This window comes from Zonotrichia leucophrys, chromosome 2 (genome assembly GCF_028769735.1).
Source record: "Zonotrichia leucophrys gambelii isolate GWCS_2022_RI chromosome 2, RI_Zleu_2.0, whole genome shotgun sequence".
In the NCBI taxonomy this organism is placed as follows: domain Eukaryota; kingdom Metazoa; phylum Chordata; class Aves; order Passeriformes; family Passerellidae; genus Zonotrichia; species Zonotrichia leucophrys.
Window position 1 is genome coordinate 64,295,603 of NC_088171.1, and position 27,483 is coordinate 64,323,085.

The following is a 27,483-nucleotide window of genomic DNA, read 5'->3' on the forward strand; positions in this document are numbered from 1 at the left end:
TTTGGGCCGCGCTGCAGCAGCCGTAACAGCGTTGGGGAACGCCGCAAACCCCTTCTTGGGGCGGTGGAAGGTAGAGGGAGGCAGGCCAAGATGTCCGTTCAGCCCCGCAGCGGCCGCCCGGCACGGCCGGGCTCCCGCACCCGGTACCCGCGGCGGCGGGGCCCGCTCGGTCACATGGAGGCGCCATTTCCTCTGCCCTTGCTTTGCCCTTAAAGCCGCCGCGGTGCCGCCGGCGCCTCGCCCCGCACGGGGCGGCTGCGGACGGGCGACGCGTCCCCGTCTGCCCCCACCGCACACTGCCCTGCGGAGAGGCGGGGGTAGCCGCGGCGGGGGCCGGGGCAGAGGCTCAGCTAAAACCAGCCCTCGCCTAATAAAGCGATGGGGCCCGGTGCCCGCGCCCTATAAATACGCTCGGTGCGCGGCCAGCGGGCTTTGGCCGGCGCGGCTCGGCTCGGCTCTGCAGGCGGGGCGGTGCAGTCAGCACAGCAGGGCCGCCGCTGCCGCCGCCTCCGCTGCCAGGACAGCCCCGGCCCCCGCACCCCGGCACCCCAGCGAGATGCCCCGAGTAGACGCAGACCTCAAACTGGACTTTAAAGATGTCCTGGTCAGACCTAAAAGGAGCAGCCTCAAAAGCAGAGCAGAGGTGGGGGCATCCAAACCTAGCATGCTTTTCCTCCCCCTTCTCAACGCTTAACTTCCTTAACCCGCCTTTCCCCCCGCTTTATTTTTATTACCCGGTCTAGCGCAGCAATGCCCTCCCCGATCGCGACGCCCTTTGCGTGGCGGGGGGATGCCGCTGCTCCCGGGAGGGGAGGACGGGGCCGCGTTTGCGAAGTCCGCGGCGTTTCCCCCCCACGACCCCAGGGGAGCCGGGGGTAGCCGGTGCCGCGCTGGCCTCCCTCGCTCCTCAAGCTGAAATACAAGGGGGCAGTGGGGGATTGCTTGCTCCTAACAGGTGCCTCTGCGGCGCTGAGCGGGGCCTGACCGCCGGTGTCGGAGGGGGCGGTGGCGGCGAACCAGCCGCGCTGCGGGACGGGGGTGTCCGGTTACCCGCCCCGCAGCTTGGGCCGGCAGAAGCCGGTGGTGACACCTGACAGGCAGCATTGCTCTCAGCCTCGGGGGCTGTGGGCGGTGCTGGTACCGAGGAACTGATGCGCTCTTAAAAAAAAAAAATTGTATTAAAAACGCTGGGGAGCGCTTCTCAGTGCGCAGGGTGCCCCGTCATAGGGGGTACTGAGGGAAGTCACATCAAACCTGGGGCAATGGGTGCATTTTACCCTCTCTTTGGTTTCACCCCCGTGTGACCTGCTTGTGTAGAGTCCTGGAGTCCCCTGGGGCTCTGTGTGCCTTCTGGCCACTGTTAGCCGGAACAGTTCTGTGGTTCTCTCTCATCAGGGATCGGGAAAGACCCCGGGAAATCAATCCCATAAGGATCGATTGCATCCACAAAAAAAGATGGCTGCCTCAGGATCGAAGGTGCCTTCTCATTTACCCCACATAACCCCAAGGTTAACAAAGGATTTAGTTTGACTAAAGAAGGAATTATGTTGTGTTGGGGGATGAAAAGAGGATTAAGATTTTCTCCAGGGGACACGGGGGTGTAAGAGAGAGAGACTGAGGTAGAAAGGGAAAGTGAAACAGGGAAGCTGTGTTTACTATAGGCCTATGCCCAGGGATTTTGAGGGTATCAGCTAAGCAAAACCTCTTTGCCATCATAAGGTGTGAGAGGCCCTCTCAGCAGAAAGCTGATCTCTGGCAAGTAATTTGTAATTTATGATGAACAGTGTTCCATCTGAGTAACTCCTCATCGTGTGCAATTACTGCACATAAGGCCTCTGGGCACTTTGGAGCCATTTGCTTGGAGACCTATGGATCCCTCCTTAAAATTCACTGTGCCGGCCTAGCAAACAGGTGGAGCTGTGCTCCGCCGAGTGAGTGGCAGGCACATGGCTCCTTCAAGTGCAGTGTTTTGTATATTTAGCAGGGTGCAGGCTGTGAAAGAAGGGCTGCTGGGAAGGGAAAACGATAGGAGGAACATGAGCTGATACGGCAGGGTTGTAACGGGTGGCTCTGATGAACTGTTAAAACATTGCAGATGAGAAAAAGTGCGTGTCATGAGGGGGTCAGTGAAAACCGATGAAGGTTAGGAAATTGGACACCATCACTGAGGCTGTGGCAACAGGGATAAACAGAGTCTGTGAGAGCCAGATCTGCAATGGACAGCCCCAGTCTGCTTCAAAACAAGAATATAAATAAATAGTTCTGGCAGAGGAACAGAGGCAGCATACTACAGTGCCTGCTCCCCAGCAAGCTGCTGCTTTGAAGCTTATATCAGGAAGCGTCTGCTTCTCTGGTGTGAATGCCTCGATTTGCGCAAGGAGAGCTTTTTATGCAGTGGCTAGAGTTCAGTCAGCTTCCTAGAGAGACAGTTTGGGATGTTTGCAGATCTTCCTGTAGGTTTGCTGTGTTGGTACTTGTTTCTGATTCCTTGCACTGTCTTCATTTACCATGGTTGCTTTCTCTTTTTTGAAAATATATCAGAAAATGTGATGCTTGAATTTGAATATCGAAATTGGTCAGAGCAAGGGTGGGAGTGGGAGCAGCGTTATCTATCTGTGGGGTCTTGGTACTCACATAGCCTGTTCTTGCCTTGGCTGGGCTTGCTCATGCACTCTGTCCATTGCAAGTTCAACAGACAAGTTTCCTGTAGGAAGTGGTTAATTTAAATTTTTAAAATTTAATTAAGTTCACAAGAGCAGCACAGTTTGCTAAAATAGGTAGAGGGAATGGCAGCCAGCATGATCAACAGTGTTGACTGATTTCCACACAAGGAAAAACATAAACATACCAGGATAATTCAGTATGGAGAAGAAGCAGCTGTGGAGGATATACTGAAAGTCCATAAAGTGAGGAGTGGCATGGAAAAGGTGAAACTGAGTAGTGGCTGTTGTTTGTCTCTCATAAAACAAGAAAAATCACTGAATATACTTACCAGGCAAAGGTCGTAGTTTTTATGCAGCATATTTGTCTTACTGCTGTGGGATATTGGAGAGGCTTAAAGGTGTGAAGGACTAAAAAAGTTACAAGGCAAGTTCTTGCTTTGTCCTGCATCTGTTTTGCAGTATTTTGGTGTCTTTTCTGAAATGTAACTCTCCTCCTTTCTGATGTTCCTTTGTAAGAGATTTTTCCTTTGTAAAACCACAGGGCAGTGGTTCTGGTGCTGGCATCTGTGTGGAATTGGTTGTGGGGTACTTTTGTGTTCCTCCGCCCTTGGTTCTAGTTAATACATTGTGTTAAGAGGGAGTAAAGTAAACTAAATTTTCATACTTGTTTCACATCAATCTTCTTCATACTATTTTCTAATGTTAGCTGCAGCTAAAGAATGTTTTGTCATCCATGATGGCTGGAGAATTAGACCTCTGATAGTAAATAGGAGAAAGAGGAGTTTCCATTAAGACATATCTTAGCTTGTTCACTAAAGTGACCCTTCCCTTAAAAGCTTATAGAAGAACCTGATTCAGAGTTTATCACTAAGGCACCAAGTTCTTTTTCTTATACAAATCAGTAATAAATCCCTCACAATATTAATCAGAATCTAGCCTACAATTTGGAAGTGCTCAAAATGTGTTTTAATTGAATAGTAAAAAATCCTGTATTTTTCCTGTTGCTTTCTTTCTTGTGATAGATTTCAGTTTAGTTCAGGCCTGCAAATGCTTTTGGGTTAAAGTTGCAGGGAGGATTAATGAAAACTGAAAAAGCCTTCATTTTTACTAGAGACTAAACTAATATCTTAGAGTTGTACTTTTTTTTCCCCCCTTTTGAGCATTTTCCCATAGGTAGGAAGGTCTTAGGTAGGCCAGTGGGAACTGATCTAATTTGATAATACCCCTTGCAGATATAAGGAAAAAATGCCTCATGTTACTGTGGTCATTTGAAGGTGCTGAAGAAGAAATGTCTCTGAAGGTGAAGGCGAATACAGTTGTAAGACATTAACTTAGAAACTAGCAGCTTCTTGGTTTAGCAGGGCAAGGTATGATTGTTCATATTGTATGGCAAGAGTGCTGGTAACTGTGACTAAAAGAGCATACTTTATTATATGGTCATTTACCTTCAAGACTGGGACAAAGTCCTTTATGCCCTGGAGACAGAGGGAGTTGTAATTCTGACTTCTTTGGAGTTAGGACTTCAACTTTAATTTCTCAGGCAACCATACAAACAGCTGAGATTACTTCTGTACAAAACCCCAGAGCCCTCATCGTCCTTTCTTTCCAAGCCCTTCTGCCTTTTTCCTTTTTGTTTTTTAATTTTATTTTGATTCTTTTTTAGGTAAGAGCTGTATTTAATGCAGAAAACATTGTTTTAAATTTTTTTCTTGTTTGGAGGGCAGAATTGTAAAAAATAAAAATAAAAAATTTGATGTAATAGTGGAACAAAAGGAACAGGAAATGTGAGGAAAATGGAGAAGCTGTGTCTAAACATGCTGTATCTGAAATCTGTGGCAAAACTCGTGTAAGATTACAATCAGTTACTTAAAAGAATGCATGTCTGTTCGTTGCAGGTCGACCTCACACGCACCTTCACCTTCCGTAACTCCAAGCAGACATACACAGGAATTCCCATTATAGTGGCAAATATGGACACTGTGGGGACGTTTGAAATGGCTGTGGTTATGGCAAAAGTAAGTCTCAACTCTCATTTCTGCAACAGTTGGGAAGCTGCTGGGGGACAGCGAGCAGCCTTTGTTGATTTTTTAGCTAAATTTGTTGAGAACAGGGGAATGCGAGTTTAAAACTCCAGAATAAAGAAAAAGCAGGTGTACTTTTATAACAGCACAGTCACCACAAACAGGGCTCCTGATGTAAGGAAATTTCCATATGATGTAAGGAAATTTCCATATTGGGAAGCTTCCATTTTGGGTGTAGCTCAGCTTCAGGTGGAGCTTTTAGAGCTTGTTTTTGAGGTCCCTTTGTGCTCCATGCCAGAAAAAAAAATTAGCTGACAAGTTTTAAAAGTGTGGGTTATGGGATAGAACTGCAGCACTTTCTAAGTTAATGACCCTCTGTCACATTCAAAATACTGACAGTTGCTTAATGAAACATGTCATAAACCTGGTCCTGAAAAGTTGGCTAAGTATGCCAAGTTGCTTTTGAAGAGCTGTTTGTAGTTGCCTGGTCTGTTATTCACTGTTACTGTTTCTTCCAAGCAGGATGAGCCTATACTTAAGAGGGGATTTTCTTAGCCTTATTTTGCAGCTGAGGGAAAAATTACTAACTGTGACATTAATATCAGTTCTCTTGTTTTTTTGCTAGCATGCAATGTTCACTGCAATTCACAAGCATTATTCTCTGGAAGAATGGAAACTGTTTGCTGCCAATCACCCAGAATGCCTTGAGGTACATTTTTCTACTGTAAATTATTATGGTTTATTGCTTTGTTCTGAACTCACATACACTGGATTCTCTAGGGAATGCTGTTGTCAAGTGAGGTTTTGGGGAATGAAGATATTTGCTGTTCTTAAATTCATGAAGGGAAGTGGCTTGTCCTGATTTAAAAGAGGGGCTGCGTGAGTCCATTATGAAAGTGCTTATATGAAGATGCTAAAAAGCAAAGTTTCTATATGCCTGGAATGGAAACAGAGAAGTATCCTGAAGAAGGAAATACTTAGGAATAGGCACGAGTGCTGTGCTTCTGTTGCTGTTGCGAGCTGTGGTAGCTCACTGATGTGAATAATTTCAAATAACCCAACCACAGCCGGCCCTGCACACCCTTGTGCCAGGCAGAGTCTTTGTCATAGGTGTGCAAGTGGATCTGAGTCTACAGGCTGGAGGGGCCTAGGGGCTGGGCCCAGGCAGGATGAGCACTGAAAGTTGTCAGGGCTTGTGTGTCCTCCACTTACCTTCTTGCACCAGAGCTCACTTTGTGCTATCCCACTTGTTCACAGGGTCCCAACCTGAACCATTATGTTCAATCAATTTAAACATTGACTTAATTTGTGACTTTCTCACATTCAGACGACTTCTTTTCTTCTGGCAGGCCACTGTACCAGTAGAGGCACTGTGAGTGTGCCTGGCCATCTCCCCTTCCTGCTCAAAGTTCAGTGGAGTTTTTGATCTTTCTCTGTATAGAAAAGAATACAACATTGCTGTGTTGTATCTTTACCTGTGGCACATTTCAGAATTATATTATAAAGGCTATTGATTACAGAGTTGCTGAAAGTGAGCCTAGCACTCTGGCCAGTCAGGATTCCTTACATGCCGCCATAGGGTAGAAAGTGGTCTCAGGAGTGTCCTGTGTCTGAACACTTCCAAACTTAACTTATTTGTGGTATATAATGACTGGAATAGGATCTCCTATTCCTGTAGTGATTAAATACTGACTTGCACAGTGACCTTGGATTTCTGCAGAGGTTTTGTAGGCCAACAGCTGTGGAAACTATTTTTCCTTTGGAAAGAACTCATTGGAAAACAAAGGAAGAAGCAATCTGCTTGTTTTCAATGGTAGCTGACCTTACTTGAGAAAGGGGATTAGACTACAAAATCTCCAGAGGACCTTTCTCAACAAAATTATTCTGTGATTCTGTACATCACAGGAGTGCTTGGTGAACTTAAAAGACCTAGATTTTACTCTCTGACAGTGCCCCAAATTTTACCTAACTTCCTGGAAATATACCAAGTTAGGGCTTCATCTTGTGTTCATGTTAATATGAGAATGGCTGAACTTGACTGATCTCAGATGATTATATATGCCAGTGACAATCCACTTGTGAATGAATGCTAGAAAGCTAATTTCCCTTTCTTTTATATAATTTAAACTAGACAGAAATAGCCCACTGATTTTCCCAGGAAGGTGTTTATTTCATATTACATAGTGTGATTTTTCACTAGTTACCAGCACAAGGCCTGCCAAGATTATGCAGGAAAAGACAAACAAATTGTGTGTGTTTATTTTATTTTTTGCAACCAACTACTCTGTTTTGTTCTCTCTGTTTTTTTAGCATGTAGCAGCAAGCTCAGGTAGTGGACAAGAAGATTTGAAAAAGTTAACAAGTATTCTAGAGGCCATTCCAGCTATCAAATACATCTGCCTGGATGTGGCAAACGGCTATTCAGAGTATTTCGTGGAGTTTGTGAAGTCCGTCCGTGCCCTGTTCCCACATCACACCATTATGGTAAGTGTGTAGAAAGAGTGGAGGTGTGTGTGAGAATTCTGGCCAGGAACAGGACCCAGAGTTTGACTGGCAGGCATCAGAAGGTGGAAGAGGAAGGGAAGCAAGGAAGGGTGTTCAATAACAGTTTGGTATTGTCCATCCATTGCTGATGATTTCTGTGGGAATGTTTAGGGTGTGATCTGATGCAGCTGTCTAAGTAAGTTGGCATGGAGGACTGGCTGGATCCAGTTCTTTTCCTACTCATGTCCTCCTTCCCACACTAGATGAGATCTCTGATCGTTAAGTGTATAGGTTAATTTTGGTGATTCCAAGCAGAGGTTTGCTGTGGGAATGTACCAACATTTCCAGGCAGCTGGGGCCAGTGATTGTTAGATCACTATGAAGACAGATCAATGCAGACTGATCCTTGTCTGTGATAAGAATGAGAGGGATGTTGGGCTGTTGTAAACAGCATTATAAGGGAGCAAAATGGTCAGTGCTGGGGCTTTTCATGGTGCTTTCCGTGATGTTACTATCCCATCTCAAAGTGCTAATTCATGCTTCCTTGAGGTCTTTTGCACCAAAAATAAGATGTTTACATGGACATGGAACTCCTAGCAGAAGAGCACTACTGCTGCTTTCCCAGGGCTCTTGAAGAAATGTGTGTGAATTGTTTCCATGAGAATAACAGAAATCCTCAAACAAGCAGCAGATTGGTAGTGAGGTTACCAGCCTTTCTTCAAGCCAGTGCAGCAAAAAATCATGTGTTTAGGCATCACTCCCTGCTTTCCCATGCCACAAATAAAGTAAAGTAAAATATAAATGTAAAGCAAATGTGAAGTAAGAATGTTCCTAAATGCACATTCTCCCTTTGTTCAATTGAGAATAACATATTCAAGCAGCTCAGAAGAGGATGCATTTCCTTTCTCCCATGTCAGAGGAAGGCAATGTTTTTGCTTTGGAATGATGGAAAACTGAAGTGAGCTGGAATGCTTGTTGGATGCTGGGTTATCATAGGCTGATGAATAGGCATTCTTCAACAGCTGCCAGGAGAGATGAGAGCCATTTTGGTATGCTCATATTTCCCATGGCTTTGGAGAGAGAGATTTTGGAACTATGAAATGATAAATGTGGGCCTTCTGAGCTCCTTTGGATCTGAAGTGTTGTCCCTAGTGACATGATTGCTCCAGTGATTTTGTCTTTGAAGAGTTGTGGGAGGGAGCTTAAAGCACATAGTTAAAGCCAAAGATTATCTTTGTCAGGAGTGGAAAGAAAATTGTGTGTCATGCCCTCCCCCACCTCCCCACCAATTGCTGACTTTGCTGACTGAGGAGGGAAGTCAACCAAGATGAATTCCCCAGAAGGCAGAGAAGGTCAATGTCAAAGTCAGATATTAGATTTAAAAAAAACCAGATTTTAGTCCAGGGTGCTTAGGCCAGTCTCATCCACCTTCTGCATCTGTTCGGCTGCCTTCCTGGTATCTGTGCTTTTGTGGCTAAGGTTATTGTTACTTCAGGTCTCATTGTCCTGACAGCACCACCTGCTTGAGCACATTTACAGCCGGCCCTGACCTGTTCAGTTGCCTTCTCTGATTGTAGCTCCTTTATCTGGACATGGCTTAATATGGCTTATGTTTTTAATCTGCACAGCAATAATTTCCACTCCTAAAAGCACACTAACAAACTTGGGGTGTTCAAAAACCTTCAGCTTTCCAAAGCCTCCAGAATCTGTTCAGTCTCTGAAGATCTCTGATTCAACTAGACACCCACCTCTACCCTGCTTCCAAATTAATTCATGTTCTGTGCCAAAATGGCCTTTTGAAGCTGTTCCTGGCTGAAATGCAGGAGCTGGTCTAGGCTCCTTTTAATGGCAATCTGGAAGACATGTCCTGCTGCTACCTGTTTGTTCTGACTGCTTTGGTGTGTCTGTGCTATGCCTGCAGTATGTTCTCTGCTGTTGAGACTTTCAAACAAAAGGAGCGGTTAAATAGGAGGTATAAAAATAAAGAAGCTTTCTCATAGCTGAAAGTGATCTCCAGGACCTTGTTTGCTTTCCTCAGCATGACTGTTCATTCCACAGTCAGCTGCAGTGAAATACATAACAGAAACCCAACCCTGGATCTCGGGGAATGTGTGTTCCCAGGGGCCACGTAATGGGTTCAGCTCTGAGGCTGAAAGGGGATGTGCAAAGCAACTGTGGTTAATGTTGTGCTCTCTGTGGCCAATATTCCCTGGCAGACCAATGATGTCTCTTGTGTAACAACCTTTCAAATCCATGTTTCTGTCTTTTTAAATACTGACTTTTATAATCACATTGCCTTATTTTCTTCTGCCTGGTTCTGACGCAAGGTTTTTTCACTTTCGCATTTTGTATTAATTTACAAAGAACATCTGTTTCTCCATGGAACACAAAGGGTAGAGAAGACAAACGGGCACAAAAGTACAACATGACTTGTCTTAAATCACTCATTGGGTTGGGAATGGGGGAAGAAAGGATATTTAAGTCTTCTGAGTGTCTCACAAGTGCCTCCCAGAACCAGGAAGATCCTGAGGAGGATCACCCATTGGGGGGTTTTGCTATTGTGCAGCATTATGTGCATCAATTATGCTTGCTTGCCCAAGTCTAAAGAAAACCTTTAGTCAGCATTCATGATGGAGGATCAGAGCCTTTATATTACAGGTTGCATAGTCCTTATTGATTAGTTTAATTGTAGACTTTAGGGTTATTCTATCACCCTGAAAGTCTGTTTACAAGCTGAGTTGTCTTTGTCTGCAAGCTTTGCCAAGTTTTTATCCTGAATTTTTGTTTTCATGCTATTCCTCTGTTCCTTATAGAAGAGCAACCCTGAGGGGAGCAGGGAGTGTGGCAGGAAGAAGACTGAGGCAGGAGCACACTTGGAGATACAGTAGCACCCACAAGATGTGGGCCAGAGAGGGAGACAAGCAGAATTGCAAAGCAGAAGCAGAGGGAAACAGCAGGAGCCAGAAATTGTTGCTCCTCCTTGGAGTCAGTAGCAGAACTTTTCTGGGCCTTGGAGGCAGAATGGAGGCAGGATTCAGTCAGAGAAAGCCATGGAGGGTACTCCCAGTTCATGCCTGGAACACACACCAGAGTAAATTCAATTGTGGCATGTCTACCAGGGCTGGCATCTGAGAACAGGGGCCAGGCAGGATCCCAGGATAGGAGCGAGGGATGCTGCTGAGCCTGCCTCAGGTGAGGCACAGTACTGTGTGCAAGCACCCACTGAGTGTGGCTCAGCCTTGCAAAGGGCATCTCCATCTCATGGTTAAGCACCCCTTACTTTCGTGGGTGGGAAGTGTCCTTTGGCCGTCTTCCTGATAATGTGGAGGCACAGACTGTGCTTTCCTCTAGGATACAAGAAGAAAGTTTGAGAACTGTTGTCATAGACACTTCTCCCCAGCTAGATCCATTGCCATTTGCCAGCAGCTTTCAATCAGTGCAGCAGTGTTCCTGTCTTAGGCAGTATGAGTTGATATTTATAGCAGGCTTTCATGAGGCACAGTATCAAATGCCTGACTGAAATTCAGGGGCACTGCCCTATGTGTTCACTAATTTTCTATCTCTGTCAGAGAAGCTGTAGTCTTTATAATCCTGTTAGGTAAAATCTTGATCTCAATAAAGTCAGTAGGGAAATTCCTTTGACTTTTCTGAGGCTGGGATTTTCCTCAGGACTGACCCACAGTTCAGTCATCCTGGATAGTGCTGGAATGACCCGGATTGGCATTCACTTGGGACCCCATACTGAGTGATGGACATCACAATACTTGCACCAATTGCTTTGTTCCCTGACTACTTGTGTAAACACATGACAAAGTGTATTGCTTGTAGTGACTTCACAGTGCACGTTCCAATTGTGTTCTATTCTTTCAGCTAATTTTAAGAGGGTTTAATTTATGTAGTCTCAGTCTTTCTATATTGATCTTTTCAGATTTTTTTTTTTAAAGTTGAAGTATTTTGGCTTTACTGTTCCAGTGGAGACTTCAAAAGCCCTTTTGCCTCAATTCAGCTGTCATACTGGCGTGAGTGGTAAGGCAAGCATTGGTTTCAGTAAAGCAGAGTTCAGCTGGCTATGAGTAAACTGATTTCCCTTCAGCTGTCATACTGGGGTCTCTTCACATACAGCTAACTGTGCCTCTCTCATAGTGGTTTTTTTTTGTGCTCTCCGAGGTCTGCAAAAGGTACCTCAAAGAAGCAAGCCTCTCATTGGCAGGTTGAAGTCTGCTATGCAGAGTTCCACGTCTTCCTTGAAAATTTGTAAAGTATCTGCAGATTCAGAAGCACAGAAATCAGTAATGTGTGTACATGCATTCCAGGAAAAAATGTATGCTGGGGACATAAGTGCTTTTCCCTGCTAGGATGAGCATTTTCAACCAACATATGCAGTTCCAACATTTTCTAGCAGTAACTTAACAGTAAACGTCTGGTTAACATTTCTGAAGAGACAGTTTGACAACCCTCTATGCTCTGCTAATAAGAAGACACTGCTGTTTAAGTTAAATACATATTTTACCCCAAATCTCATGCAACTACTGACTTGAATACCTGCTCCTTCCTATTTATGAATCTTTTTAATGTGCTCCAGTGTTTCACCAGGTTGTACTGTGGTGTGTGTCATACAGCACAGGTGGTCATCTGCCTTCCAGAGGTAAACTGTTTCCTTGATGCCCTAAGTGGCACTCTCTCCATCACCCCATCTTGGAATGAACAGCACTTAGTATAACAAATTACCACTGAGCAGAAAGGAAGCAGCACTTAGCTGAAACACCGTACCTATTATATACTCTTTATTTCCTGATTGTTCTATTTTGTTTTATTTTTAATCAATATCATGCTCTTTTGAGCAGATTTAAGTGGTCCTGTATCATAGACCACAAATTGCTGCTTGACATTCTCACTATTTTTCTAAGTGCTTCAGGTGTTTCAAGCTAATAAAAGGAGGAAGCAAAATTCAGTAAAAATAAATAAATAGTGAAATAGGAGTCAGAAATCAGTAAGTGGAGAACAGGCCTTGCCCAGTATTCCCTGGGTACTCTTCTGCTGACTTCAGCAATAGTTACATTTGAATAAAAACTGTACTAAGTAAGGACTTTAGAATTTGCCTCCTCCTCTACCCCTATCAGTGCTGCTGCAAACACTTATTAAGTCCTGCATTATCATTATGTAGGAGATATCTGAACATCTCTAGATCCGAGTTCAGATCTCTAGAAATGAATAGTCTGTCCTTAGTACGAGTGCAAAACAGGTTATGTGGAAAACAGGAAGTTTCTCTTGTGCAGTTTTCCTGGTTAGGAATGTTCTGTAGACATGAGACAAGCCACAGAGCTGAGATACAAACCAAGCTTGGTTTGTAATTGTCTAAGAGTACTGAAGGAGATAGGAGATGTTGGAGCAGGACTCCTCTCATCACCTATCAAATGTCTTGAGAGTGTGGGGAGGTTCCTGTTGACAGAAGGTGAAACAGTGTTATTCCAGTTTACAGGAGGAATGTGAGGGAAGACCTGGGGCATTGGCCACCTCTGTAGGAAGCCTATTCTAGGGTTTGTCCACCCTCTCACTGAAGAACTGATTATTCATGTCACGTCTGAACCTCCCTGAGGGACACAGCTTTGAACCATTCATATGCATCCTGTCCCTGGATCCCAGGGAGAACTCAGCACCTCCCTCTCCACCTGTCCTCCTCAGGAAGCTGTAGTGAGCAATGAGGTCACCCCTTGGCCACCTTCTCTCCAAGCTAGATGAGCCCAGTGCCTTGGCCACTCCCCACAGTACCTGCCTTTCAGTCACATCACCAGCTTTCCTACCTTCTTCTGACACATTCAAAGATTTTCATATCCTTCTCAAATTGTGGGCTGCAATTTATAGGATTGCGTTCCTGTACAGTGTTCCCTCAGAGTATGGGAATGCAGTTAGTACAGCTGTAGTGAGTCAGTTCAGGGTGTGCTATGTCAGCATTCATTTGCTTTGTGCAGCCCTTTGCAGAGAGGAAAGCGTGGTCTGAAAATGCACTGGCTAACAGTTTGTTTTCAAATGTAACTCAAAGCATAGGTTTTAGCTCATAAATCTCCTTTGAATAGGATTCAAATGTCATTTGAAATCCTTGCTCTTTGAAGACTGTCTTTTCCCTGAAAATCATCTGGACAGAGGACACTCCTGGCAAGGGAATTAATCTCTAGCCTCACTCTGATTGCTGATCCATCAGATGCACAGTTGGAACACATGCAAGGGCCTGTCTTGTCACACTGAGCTTGCATCAAAATGTTTCTTTAAATGAATAGAAATAGACTGGCAGCTCTCTGCACTTACTGCACCAGTTTTGCAAGCCAATTACCAAGTGTATGCTCAAAGGTTGTTTTGTAGTTTCTTTTATTAAAAGTATCAGTAATTTAATCACACCGGCATTCTTAGCATTCACAGCATCCATGAACCAGAAAAATCTGTATCTCATGGTTACTACAGGCCACATACCCAGCCGAGGCTCTGGCACAAGAGGGCCCCCACCTCAATAAACCACATGTGGAAAACATTACTCTAGGAATAGGTAGCACAGTATCAGGGGCAGTTCTGCAAGTTTCTGCTACAGTTTGGAGTAGGTAAATGTTCCTGGAGGCATGAGTAGATCACAAGGTGACTGTGAGCCACCAGTGTGACACAGGCAAAGGCATTCTTCTGTGTCAGGCAAGATATTTCCATAGAAAAGGCAAAAAGCCTTTGTGCAAAGCCTTGGTGAGAACTCACCTGTACCACTGTGGATAGTTCTCATTCCTCAGGTTCAAGAAAGATCTGTCTGGTATGACTTCAAGGAAGTCTGATATAAGGCAAACAAAGATTAAGCAATTGATTGGGGATGTGGAGAGCCAATAGAAGAAGTTTTCTAGAAGAAGCAAGACAAAGGCTGAGAGAGCTGTCTTCACTTTCAGCAAAGATAACGATGTAGGCAAAAGGAGGAAAAGACCTGTTGAAGTGCAAGAAAAAATAGGGTGTAAAGAACAAAAGAACACAAACCAATTCAGAATTTCTTTCCAAGAAGATGTAACCCTAACCAGCATGCTCTCTATATCTCTGCAAAGGTCATGCAGAGGGAACCAAACCCCTGTTTTTAACCAGTGGCATCACCACAACAAAATATGTCTATATGGTGTGAATGCTCAGATTTATATAGTCTGTATATACATACCAATTTTGGCACTAATGCAGAAAAATTAGAAGAATAGTACCTTCCTTTCAGTGGGCAAAATACTGAATCCTAAAGGAAAAAATTATTTTTCAGCATTTTAAACAAGATCTGAACTTCTTCCTGCAAAGCGAGTTAGGCAAAAGGCATGGAGGTCTCTAGGCTGTTCTGGAGAGACAGTGGTAGGGCAGGAGAGGCGAAGGAGTTCACTGTATATAAGAGAGAAGAATAGCCCCTGTGGTTAGGGATGATGTGGTTGAGAGCCTCTGGGTGAGGATTGGGGTGATGGATGACAAAGCAGATCTGATGGAATGCTAAGGATCAGGGTTTACTGGACTACTTGTTAAATTCATTTGACTTGAGAATTTACCTGGTTTAGTCTTGGTGGCATGTCCAAGGAACAGTATGATGAACTATATTCTTCCATACTCTGCGTAGTTCAACTTCTAAAAGCTCTGGATCAAACTTTTCATTATAATTTTTAGTCTTTACTGCAGTAGCCTTGAAATCTCCTGTACCTGTGATACTGTTCTTTCTTTCTAGGCAGGCAATGTGGTGACAGGAGAGATGGTAGAAGAACTTATTATTTCTGGAGCAGATATTATTAAAGTGGGTATTGGACCAGGTAAGTAAAATAAAGGTGGCTTTTGGTATCATTGGTAGAGGATAGAGGAGTTGTCCAGATGGAACAAGTATATAATGCTGTTTCCTTGCCTGTTCGAATGCCAAGACCCACTCAGGTCAATAAAGTACCAGTGAACTTGCACACAGTGCGTTTAAGAAATTTACATACTGGGTGCCAGTGTTTCATACTGAACAGTGTTGCATATTGCACCTCTAGTCAGTGAAGATAGTTGGTTTTGGAAGCACTGGGCTGCCTGAGTTCCTGACGTTACCACTGGTAACATGTGTTGTGTCTGGGAACACTTTTCTAGCCTGCTAAAAAGAGGATGAGTCATCCGAGCTAAAGCTCAAAGGATGCTGTGTCCAGGTGTCCACCTCTATCAAGGAAAGATGTGTTTCTGAGTAGCTTTATGATTTGTGTTCTGGGAAGCTGAGGTTATCCCTGTCAATGTCTTCAAAGATGAAATGGTGTTAATTGTGAAATATGGATAACTTTGCCTCTACCTGTTACTATTGCCTGGGAGCTAAAATTTACATTAATGTACTTGCATGCTGTCTATCACTCTAACATTTCCATGGATAAACAAGAGAACCTGGACCTTCTTACAGTGTTTTCCCTATCTTCCCTTCCCTAATGTTGTCTGGCATACACTGCCATAATCTTTCTTTCTTTCTTTTTTTTTTTTTCCCCTTCCTTGTGCCCTTCCTTCACATGTTCCTTTTTTTGCTATTTTCTTCTTAGACTGCAGCTGGAGTCACCATATGTGGGCTAGATTTTAAAGTGGCTAACACAAATGTCACTGGCAGTATAGCTGTGATCATCCAGTGCAGTGCAGGCAGATTGTTTACTCTGCAGTGCCAGATAGTTATGGTCCATGAATGGATAACTGGAGCAGGGAAAATGATGTAATAAACCTTGCAGTTGTTCCCAGGAAGATATCAAACAATAAATAGTGCAAAATACATGAAGAATCAACAACAGAGATTTCATGGTGTAATTGTCATGGGCAAATTCAGATTTAAAAGAAGAATAATTATAGTTTGTAGCCTCAAACATGGAAATGTGGGTAAATGCTGTATAGTCTTCCCTGGAGATCTTCCTGAACAGATCTGTACAAGTTGACCCTGCAAACCCACATGTAATGAATGTTTCTCCCTCAGGTCTTGAAGCTCTTTTCCAGATAATGATCTATCATGTTATTATAAAGCATTACATACACTATGCAGTAGAAGCCCTGTGAAAATTATATTTTTTCCCTATTTAATTAAAGCTAACTTTCTTACTGTTTTTCAAGAATTCTTCTCAGTGTTTTCACTTTGTCAGTTCTTGGAAGGATCTTTGGTAACTTTTGCTTTACTGGTAGCTTGAGTATACCTGGATATCAGCTGAGTGAAGGGATTCATATTTCACTGCATTTTGGTTTAGAATCTGTTTTGAAATTCTCGTTATCATGCGGACCTTTTAGGTCTGTATCCTAAATTATAGTACCTAGACTGGCAAAAAGTACTCCTCCTTTTGACTTTTAATTTGAGGGAACAAAATAGAGAAGGTATTCCAAAAGGTCCATGTTGCTATGTTGAACTGTAAGTAAATTGGTTTGTATATACATATGTAAAATATATTATATATAGATAGATATATACAGATAGATACATACCTTTATTATTGTCTATATGTACATGCATGCACAATGTATGGGTATAAATAATATAGTTCAATGAGTAGATATAGTTCCTATATTTCCCTTGTTGTTGTACTGTTCAGCTTTCAGATGATTACTTATCTCACTTTTTAAATGCTATATGCTGATTTTTTAATATTCCCCAAAATTGTCATCTGCCAAATATTTCTGCCTTCAGTATTAAACAAAAGATGGGAAAATTGTTACCAAAAAAATCACAGATTTTACCATAGAATTGCTTCTTTAAACATGCAGAAAAGAGATAGAAATATTTATTAGAAGACATAGTTGGGTAATAAATTCTACTGCTGAGTCTCACAGGTTGTTATTCTGGTCCTTTTACCCCTTCCCTTCAGGCACCTCAGTCAGATTTGCTTTCTTGTGATGAAGTAATTATTTCACTGAGAAGCATTACTGATGGGAACTAAATTGGGACTGGCAGTGGAGAAGAGAGGGGGGACATGAGTCTCCTCAGCCACAGCTCCCCTGAAGTGACATGAGAGCATTTCAGAATTCAAGTTCCTATATGCTCCTTTTATCTGTGAGAAGCCAGCATTGGCAATAGAGACTTCTTGGGAGAACAGTAATGCTGATAGAAACACATTTTTTTCTGTATCATTTCTGTCATCCTGATGAACTATGTATATTCCTCTCGTTCTCTTGTCTAGGTTCTGTGTGTACCACTCGGATTAAGACAGGGGTGGGCTATCCACAGCTAAGTGCTGTTATTGAGTGTGCAGACTCAGCACATGGCTTGAAAGGACATATCATCTCTGTAAGTAACTATCATCTGCTCTGATTCCCACTGTGCAAACCGTTGTGGAACAGGAGAATCAAACATTCCAGTACCCTGCATGTCAAAGCCTGTCCTTCTGTCATTCCCAGTTGACTCCTGTGCTAGTTTCTAGGACAGTCAGTGGAGATCCAGATGTAAAAAACAGCTCTCTAACATTTAAAAGATGCGGGTGCCTCACTTCTGTTTTGTTTTTCAAACTCTGCTTCTTCCTTTGTGGAGTAAGCTGTTATGTAAACAGAATAGGGAATGTTTTCACTATTGAAGCAAGCTGTAACTCCTCTGAAAGACTTCTGTAGGGGTGGAATGTAAACATTGCTTTCCTCAGAGTGTGACTGAGGGGTAGGCAGGCAGGCATAGAGGGGAGTACAAGGGGAAATGGTGTGAGCCCATCTGTGCCCTGGTTGGATTGATTCAGAGAGCATCCACACAAAGCTCTCTGTGCAGGGACAGGAGTGTTTGAGGCGGCTGTTTTGAGCACAGCTAGCACGTGAGCCACTTATGTTCTCACTAAACTCTGGGGAAATAACAAGCCTGTGGAGGAAAAAGAGCATCTGTCTGTATTGCCTGCTAATGGCAGTTTCTACTCTTGTCAGCAAGATCAGATTCACCTCACAGAGAGAAGGTAAATTGGTAGTAAGCATGGTCCCAGACTGAGCTGAAGGGCAGCCTGCAGCACCCGAAGGTCCTGTGTGCTTGGGCATACACAGGCATGTCAGGCTGGCACAGCCTCTGCAGGCTGCCTGTGAGGCAGCTGCTCATGGGGAGGGCACAGGGGCTCACCTGTGTGCTGTGCTCACAGCCAGCAGCCTCCCTCTGCCCCTCTAGGAGAGACCGCACACTGGATTTTAGTTCTACTGCCAAGGGAAATCACTGGAAAGCCCTGGTTTCTTTGACCCGGTTGGGACTAGTATCCATGGGAGGAAGGAATGTTCTGTTGTGTTGTTGAGGAGGGAGGTGAGAGGAAAACAAACTGGGGGTGGGCAAAGGGTTTGACTGGATCTCTTGGAGTATGATAGAGCAGGAACATGTGTTACAGTCAGATTTCTCTTGCTCTTTATTGTTAATGAATGTTCAGTCTCTCCTCTCTATGGCTTCTCTATGTGACTTTTGCAGAAAAAAAGGAAGCAGTCTGGGATTTCTATGACTTGGGCAGTATTGCAAATGTTTCTGTCTATAACAGACAGTAGAACATGTGCAATAGAGCATGAACACCTCACTCATTACTGTGAAGGCTGCCTAAGTATAGTTGTCATCCTGGCAGTGGTGCTCAGAGACCCATCCTAGTTTTGCAATAATCATTTTCTTCTAGCAGCCCTCAGAAGAATGCTGTTATCCTGATTTTACAAGAAAACAGAGGGTCTGTATTCAGACTGTTGAAAAATTAGATGGTTCTGTACTGTATTTCCCTTCCTGCTTTGGGAATGGATCAGTTCTTGACTTGCTCAGGTTTCAGTGGTCCCACACCTATCAGCCCCCAGTGTGGGAATGCAGGAGGGCAATTTGATACCTGTCTGCTACCAACATCTGGGCCAAGAGAAATACTTTCAGCTGCAGCTCACATCACTTCAGCTCAACTCTGTCACCTAATCTAAGGAGAGTAAAGCAAGGGTAAGGACATTATGCCTGAATTCTGGAGCATTCAGATGGATATTGGTGTATTTATTAGGGAAAGAAAAGGTTGGACTGCATGGTTGTTGCCAGAGCTCTGGCAAGAATATCATGGAAGAGAGGTATCCTCATGACAGAAAAACACCATATGGCAGCAATTCTAAGTATAGAATTGGGTCTGATGGCAACAAGTATACATGGCATCCCTCAAAATGTCTCACTGCTGTCTTTCTGCAGATTGAAGAAAGGGCACACCCTACCTGAGCCAAAAAAAATCCCTACAGGCAGAGTATTACCACAGCTATCTATGTCAATTCCCCAGGAGAGAATGTGTGCAGCAGTTTTTGTTATGTTGATATGAAAGCAGCAGGAAGGATGTGAAGAGATTCAGAGCCTAACAGCTAGCTTCATGTGGATTGTAGCTAATGTGTGATATAGGTTAGTCCCTTGGGGTACTTTCTTGTAGCCACTTCTGTCTTGTCCAGTACATTCATCAAATTAAGTCCTCATTCTTGTTATGTTTGGTATAATTTCCATATGAAGAAAAAGAAGTCTTGCTCTCAGAATGAGGAAGTGATGGTGCTGAGCACAGTAAAGGCACTGCAGAGAGCACAGCACGACTGAACCCTGATCTTCAGGAGCTCTGCTAGGATGGGACCACAAACTGGGATTTTAAACGTTCCTATTACTGAAGTTATCTTGTATGATTTTTGGAACTGATTCGTTGACAAGGAAAGTGACAATTTTCAGGCAAACATGATAGTCCAAGTGAACACCTGGTGTCTGTCTAGTCATTTACACAGAGAAGTAGGAGGTAAAATTGCACCAGTTACTTTCTTCATGCTAAATTATCTGTAAGACTAAAAGCTCACCTCAGAAATGAATCTTTCATGACTCACTGAAAGCAGAGAGGAAACCCTCCATGAGATACAGGCATGGTTTCTGTCCCATGCTGTTTGTCTGGGAGCCAGTAGTTCTCAGTTTTCATTCTTGCTAATCCATTGGCCTTGAGAAAGTGCTGCAGTGAGTTACAGTGGATGGGGCCTGCTGGAGATGTTTCTTCTAGGTCAGAGAACTCCTCTGCTGGACAGAGGCAGTCACATATTCTAGTAAGCCAGCAATGTGGGGAATGGAAAGCAGCCCTGCATGTGTCCTCTCTCATGTGGCTGTCATTTGACAGAGATCCCTGTTTCCCCTTCTGCCTGCCTGGTTGATAGGTCACCAGCATTCAGTGAAAGGAATGACTAAGGGCTTCTTCACCCAGCTGCTGCCATACTGTCCCTTTTTCCACACAGAAACACACACAGTATATGTAGTTCAGAATAAAGCATCATATGTACTGTTTTTACTGCTATATATGCCACATACATTATATATCTTCTGCATAATAAATAGCTATCTGTTTGCTGATACCAGCAAATAGATAGCTACAGTGCTTTGTAGAAAGCACTGGTTATGCAGTTTATAATAAAGGTTGCTTGAAACATAAATCATACTTATAAACTCATTATAAATTGCTTATAATACTGAATGTTCAACCAGTGTATACTGGTTTTCCATGCTGTATTTTTTTTTTCTTACTTTGGCTAAATTTTGTTGCTGTAAAATGGCTTATCTATCAAGAGAACAAGACTGGGGACAAAAACATTAGTTCAGCCACATTAAAGTATTTCTGTTGGGAAAGCTGCTTTCCCCTGCCCTTCTTCCTAGCACCCACTTGGCTCAGAATTGTGCTGTCTACAGGTTCCATGACCGTAACCCTTTTCAGTAGTCTTACTTTGGTGTTATGCCAGTTCTCCTGAATTCAGAGGCAGATTTTTACACATAAGTTTGTCCAGGGTTGGGTTCTGAGGTAGAAGCTGAGCCTGCAGCAACCTCTATAACTAAAGCCCAGCCATCTACAAGTCATTTTGAACCCAGACTCAGGGCCCTGTTGGAATAAGCTGAATTTCAATGATTAGCTTCCAAGGCAATGCAGCAGCAGAACAGTCTTACTTTGTAGACAGAGTGCCTGTTTTTTCACAAGGAATGTAGTGCTTTACTGCATATAGCTTTATTATATAGCATCTTCTGACATAACTGCTTAGTATGTTCCCTTTTTGTTTCCCTTTCTGTGAATCACTAAATTTACCTGCTTATCTGAAGTAACTGAAGACATCTACAGATAAAGAAGGGTTGTGAATCATCATTGTCAGTTACTTTTATCTTAAATGGTAACCCATGAGCTTTTAAGTCTCTTAAGCTGCTCAGCATTTTGTAATTTGGTAACATTCAAAGTGATATTTTTTGAAGCTGGTGATTAATGGTTACACAGTAAGCCCCTCCATCCTCACGGCACCTTTGAAAGCATAAAACCTTCATCACTGCCACTACTGGGTTTGTTACAAAAGTCAGATACTGAGCCACCCAAAAACAACTGACTACAACCCACCTACCAGAGAGCATTCAAATCCAATGTCTCTCAGATAGTCAGAGTCCTAAAACTATTCTTTGAAGTTAAGATTATTAGACTCATCTTGAATATAAGATTATTAGACTCATCTTTCTACCATGGCTCTTCCTCCCCTGACACAAGCACACGCACTCACACCCTCCTCCAGGCTGTGACAGACTTGTTAAAGAGAAAGAATTGCACAAGCAGAGCCATTAAAAGGAGAGAGAGATTCAGCTGTCAGCCCAGCATTCATTCCTGGAGCTGACAGCAAGGGTGTCTAAGCTCAACAAAAGGCATAATGTGCTAGAGGTTATCAGCAAATGGAATAAAAGCCTTTAAAGTTCTAGCAGGCACTGTTTGCAGTGGGGTGTCCTTTGAAAAGCCACTCACTTTTGGATCCACCTGCTCAGTTTGTGTGTGAATCCTTTTCTGGGCACACAGAGTTTCTAACCCAGAGCCCCGCTGGCAGCTGCCCATCAAAGGCAGCTCTGATACGGCTGATGGAGGGGGTGTCTGGCTGTGCTCGGCCGCAGATCACGCACAGCCACGCGTTTCTGTCAACAGGGAGGTGAAACAGCATGAGGTAACTGGCCACTCTGGGGGTAGCTTCAAAAGCAGCAAAGATGTTGGCAGTCTTCAGTGGATCCAGATCATCAAAGGAATGAGGAGCTCTCCTGGTACAATGACTGTGTAGACTAAAGGATCTTTCATCTGGTGCTCAGACTTTTACAAATCCTAAAGAATCATAGCACATCCTGAGCTCTGCTGTGTGCCATTCCTTTTTTACAGCTCTGTCTCACATACACAACCTCCCTCCCCTCAGCTGAACCCCCTTCATTGCACTGAAACTGAAATGTGTAGGTCTAAAATGCTAAAGGTCCAGAGCGCTGTTGCTTCCTTACCAAGACCATAGCATACAGTAAGGAGTAGGATGAGAGGCTCATTTTCACTTAACCAAAAATTGTATTAACTAGGTTTGTTAGAGATTATCAGATAAAAATCCAACATAGCTGATGATATATTCCCTCTTCCCTCCCACTGTGGCCTTTTAATATATTGTAAACTGCTGAGAAATTGTTATTAAATGTCTTTGCTGGCTTAAGGTAGAGGCTTGTGGTACCTCTGCTTCACACAGCCTTACATTAAAACGGCAGGGGATGATTCAGATCATCAGAGGAGGTTTTGTTTTCTGGTTTCTGGGATTTGGAAACTTGCATTCAGGAATTTGCATTGCTGCTGTTACCAGTTACCAGTGGTATTATCAGTAGACTGTACAGTAGAGTAGGTGAGCCTCAAGGAGGTAAGCAGTGGAAAGGATTATTTGGATTCTGTGAAAATGTAGCCAATTTGATACATCCCAAGTGCACGGTCATCTCTCTTGACTTGCTGTTCTTGAGCAGGGGCCACAGTGCTGCAGTGCTCACTGGGTCCCTGGGTGACCTCGCTGCCACTCACTGTTGTCTTTTCTTTGTGCAGGACGGAGGATGCAACTGCCCAGGAGATGTCGCCAAAGCGTTTGGTAAGAGCTGTGTGTTGTGACACCCCCACGTGTCTCCAGTGCCCCTGGAAGGCAGGGATGCAGGAATCGGTGTGACCCTGAATGTGTAATCAATTAGCAGGAGGTTAAGTTAGTCCCTGCAGCTGACTCCAGTGAAATTAATGCACCAGGCATGAATTTGCTCTTTGGAACAGACAGTCCAAATTCTGCAGTGCAAAACATAGAGTGGTCAAAGTGATATTTAGAAATTATCAGCCAGGTGTGTATGAGATACACCTGCTGTGAGAGTACAAAGAAAACTCATAAGAGTTTCTTCTGAGTAGGGTTAAGAGATGCCTGTAACGTTGCCAGATCTGGCTGATTTGAGCCCTGAGTGGAAGAAGAGCTGGTGGAATGCATGTTGGACAGAAGAGCAAAACAAAAAGGCAGGCCAGATCCCTGGAGATGTTCTTGGGATCAACTGTCTACTTGAAGAGATGAGATTTTTTTTATACTGTATCCCCTAGAGCTAGGCAGATGTCTGAAACATCTAAGTTAATAATTAACAGATTTTGCTATCATGTAAGTTCAGTGAATTGCGCCAGCTCTTGATGAGAATAGAATAGAGGATTTAATCTGTGGGTATGGTCTGTTGGGCATGAGAGTTACGTTGGTATGGGAGGGTCAAAATCATCATTGTCACTTAGCCATAACCTTGTTCAGCAGCATATGGGATGCAGGCACTAAATGCATCCTGAGATGACAAGGCATTTAAAGGTACTCTCCCACCTCCCAAAAGGCCAGACTCTTTGGAGGTGTCAAGTAGGGTAATGCCTGGAATACAGTGGGACAGCAGAGTCTCTCATGGGATTTCAGGGTGGTATGAAAACAAGACATAGCACATTATGATGCAGATTGTCTGCTTTGCAGGAAGCTTTGCAAATATGGAAAGTAGAGGCAGGCCTAAACTCAGATTGCAGACTTGCCAAGAAAAACTCTAGGCCTGGAACTCAACTCCTGGAAAGGCTGAAACCAAAATCTGTCTTCTAAGTTTGCAGAGAGCTCCAGTTTTGAGACAGATCACATCACAAGGAAGACTTAATTAGAGAATTCTAAGGACTGCTGTGGAATGATTGCTACCAGCAAGGAATGTGCTTGGTCATAGGATTTCATATAACCCTTGTGTTACCCAGTGGTGATGGGATGCAGATACTTCAGTTGGGTGATTCCAACATAGCTGAGCAGCAGCATCCACCCTCTTAGAAAGGATTGTGTTAAAAAAATGCCCAACCTCTCCTCAGCCCTCACTCTGACATGGTGCCTGCAGTGAGGTCTTTATTCTGCCTTTCTCTGGCTTCACAGCTCACCAGGTTCTTACTGGCGGTGTGGTCCTTGGGAGCTTGTGAACTGAAACTGTGACTTCACTGTATTCCCAGCTGTCTGCATAGAAACCTGGCCTGTGGGAAAGGTCTTTCTTCAGCAAGAGCATTTCCAGAAGCTAGAACAACAGGGAGCAACTTCACAGTGTTTGAAATGTTTTTCTTTGTAGTGTTTATTACAAATCTAAAAGATCCCTGTAGTCTCTTTGGACTAACTGAACTTGAACCTGCTTGAAACCTGTGAAGAGACAGTTTTTGGCTTTGCTGCTCATCAAGAGGTGCTGGGATTCCCAGTGGTACATGTCTGAAGGCTGCCACAGGATTATCCCTTGGACAGAGGAGCATCAGAAAGCTGACATTTTCCAGGCAGTAGTTGTACTCTTGATAGTAACCTAGACAGATCAGTGTGACTGTGTGTGACAGCTACAGAGCTGGAAATGATGGAGATGACCCTGAGGCAATAAGCTTACTGTATCTGGTTATGTACACTTGACATAGACACATTTTGAACATCTGACAAGCTGGACCCAGATGTGACTTTGTCAAAGGTATGTGGCAAAATAAGCTTTGAGATAGCATTATTACTATCAGTGTTTATTGAATGCTACTGAAGTGATTGGCTATCTGAATCTCTTAGAGCATAGCCACCATGCCCAACATTTACAAGTCAAAGCCTTGATACTGAATTGTCCAGCACAGACCTCTGTGCTTGAGTTACATGAATATATTGGATAGCAAAGACCAGGTGATAGAACACCCAGACCTACAATTTCATCTAGGGATGAAGGCCTGAACAAAGCATGGAGAATAGACAAGAAGGGGACTTTGGTTAAAGTAATTGTGCTCTCTCTTTCTGGTGGATCACTGTAAAATCTTCATGGGATGGGATGATTCCCTATAAAGGAGTGACAGAGCATGTATTTGAATTATGGGAAGTATGAGGGAATCCCAGATGTGAAGACAAGCACTGGAAAATGGCTAAAGGTGTGACTGGAGGAGCCAAGTTCATGGAAACAGAAGGAGTAGATTGGATTAAGTGAGAGAATTGTGAAGAATCAAGAAACAGATGTTGAGAAGCTTTAAGGTGCACCTGTGACTTGGTGCCAGGACTCAGAGGCAGATTGGGCATTTTGACAGGGGAGACAAGGTAGAAGCCTATTTAAAACTGCCAGGAACTGGGAAGCACTGAAGATGAGGAACAGAAATGCTGGGAGAAACATACTTTGGGAGAGACTGCTGGAGTTCTGGAGCTGTTGGATGGGAACCTGCTATGCATTTGGTAAACTGAATGAAATAGATGTAGGTTGATAGGAAAGGAAAGAGCTGTTTTGATGCAGGAATGAGAGAAAGCATTAAAGAAATTTATGCTGGGCTCTCAGATGGCTCATACAACTGAACCCTTGGAAAGGCTGATAACATGAGCACATTTCTCAGAATGCTCCAGGGAGGCACTACTACTGTCTCCTTTTCTAATGATGAGAAGTCAGAGCACAGAAATACTAAGTTCAATTGCCTGAGGTCACATATATTTTTCTGACACAGCCAAGAAAGAATGTGCCTTTTGAATCCTATGCTGGCATCTTTAACACATTGCTGCTGTTCCTTACAGCAGTGGTGAGAAGAGATGCAGGAGCAGGGAAGGAAAAAGGAGGAAAAATCATATGGAAAAGTCAACTGGGGACATAGGCTGGTTCCATATTATACTGGATCACACTGGTTTTTTCTCCTGTTTTCAACAGCTGTGTGTGTACCTACTGCTGCAAAGGCTTCCTGGCTCAGCTGGAGCACAGGTGAATGTTAATTCCAGGCTAAGCTCTGGTCCAGGCAAACTGAGGCTGCATCTGCCTGGAGGGCTGCCCAGCTCACAAATCCAGGCCGACTTCAGCTGAATTTGTGCAGAGCCAATCTGGTTATCAGTGACTTGTATAATCAGGCATACAAAAGACATCTGAGGGACTCTATCCAGATCCAGCAGAACTGTGTGAGTGCTGCAAGCTCAGGCTGGCGTCAGCACTGCTGTTCTGTAATGGCTTGAAAGAGAAGGCACTGTGAAATGTGAATGAGCAAAATCAGCCCAGATTCAGCATGGGCCTCAAGGGGAAAGTCAGTGCACGAAAGTGGCATTGTGTAAAACCAGGACGAGTCTGGCCAGCTCTGACTGAGCTGCTGGGATGCTTGTGTGCAACATACCCCATCACGTCCTGGGTTATCTAGGCAACAACCAGGTGTTTCCAGTTCTCTACAACCTAAAATAATGGCATGCTGTCAATCTGTACTTGAAAACAAAAGACTGCAGATGGATGTTGCGAACATCACCGGTGCTTCTGGTGGTTATACAAGAAAAATATGCATAAGTTAAAGACCATGCTAAAAGCTGCAACCTCCTGGTAAGATATTAACTGATGGAAACATAATGGAACAGGCTTGAAACTTTCAGATATGTTTGCAACACTGAAGCACAGTGGAAGGTTCTGGAGAACATTGGAGAAGTATATTTAATATGGGCTTGTCATTTCTGGAGCAGCAGGGCTGCAAGCATGTGTCGATTCAATGTTTAGACGTGCTGCATCTGCTGTAACATAGCTCCTCTCTTCTGGAATAGCTTGATGAATTATGTTGTAGTTTGCAAAAGTTACTCAAGTTGGATGAGTTTCAATCCTGTAATTCAAACATATTTTCTTCCCTCCCAAAAATATGCAGCCAAAAGAAAAATAATAAATAGATACAGAAGTGCACAGGATCCAAAATTCTGTGACTTTGAAGTGTAGTTTTCATGTGCCTTTTGCATTATTAATTTGAAGGCTGTAAGACCCACAATCAAAAATGGCACTAGAATTGGGGATCAGGAGATACTATTGACATGGCAGAACCCAGAATGTCCTTTGGCAGGCTTTTGACTTGTTAAAACGCACTCTTTGCAGCCTTGACCTCAAATCTGTCCCTCCTTCCTCATGTTTTCTTCCACCCACGAAGAAGACGTTAGCTAGGTTTCCCAGGGTACTTGTTTTTTGAAAGATGGAGCAAGGTTGTGCTAGGTAGCAACAGGAATTTGCAACCAGTAATTAAAATATGAGTATTCCCTTTGTTTTTGGCAGGTTTTGGCAGGCATGAGTCGAACCGAGATTTTAAAACTCAGCCATCTGA

At 43.6% G+C, this 27,483-nt stretch overlaps 1 protein-coding gene across 1 annotated transcript in view; it reads left to right on the forward strand.

Moving 5' to 3' along the window:
* Positions 1-200: 200 nt before the first annotated feature.
* The window catches only part of GMPR (guanosine monophosphate reductase), a 41,659-nt gene continuing 14,376 nt past the window's right edge, over positions 201-27,483 (forward strand). The window contains exons 1-7 of the mRNA XM_064705226.1: positions 201-643; positions 4,559-4,678; positions 5,310-5,393; positions 6,995-7,168; positions 14,883-14,964; positions 17,314-17,420; positions 22,960-23,002. Coding sequence (XP_064561296.1) covers positions 557-643; positions 4,559-4,678; positions 5,310-5,393; positions 6,995-7,168; positions 14,883-14,964; positions 17,314-17,420; positions 22,960-23,002 — 697 coding nt within the window. The 5' untranslated portion in view covers positions 201-556. The remainder of the gene's footprint in view (positions 644-4,558; positions 4,679-5,309; positions 5,394-6,994; positions 7,169-14,882; positions 14,965-17,313; positions 17,421-22,959; positions 23,003-27,483) is intronic.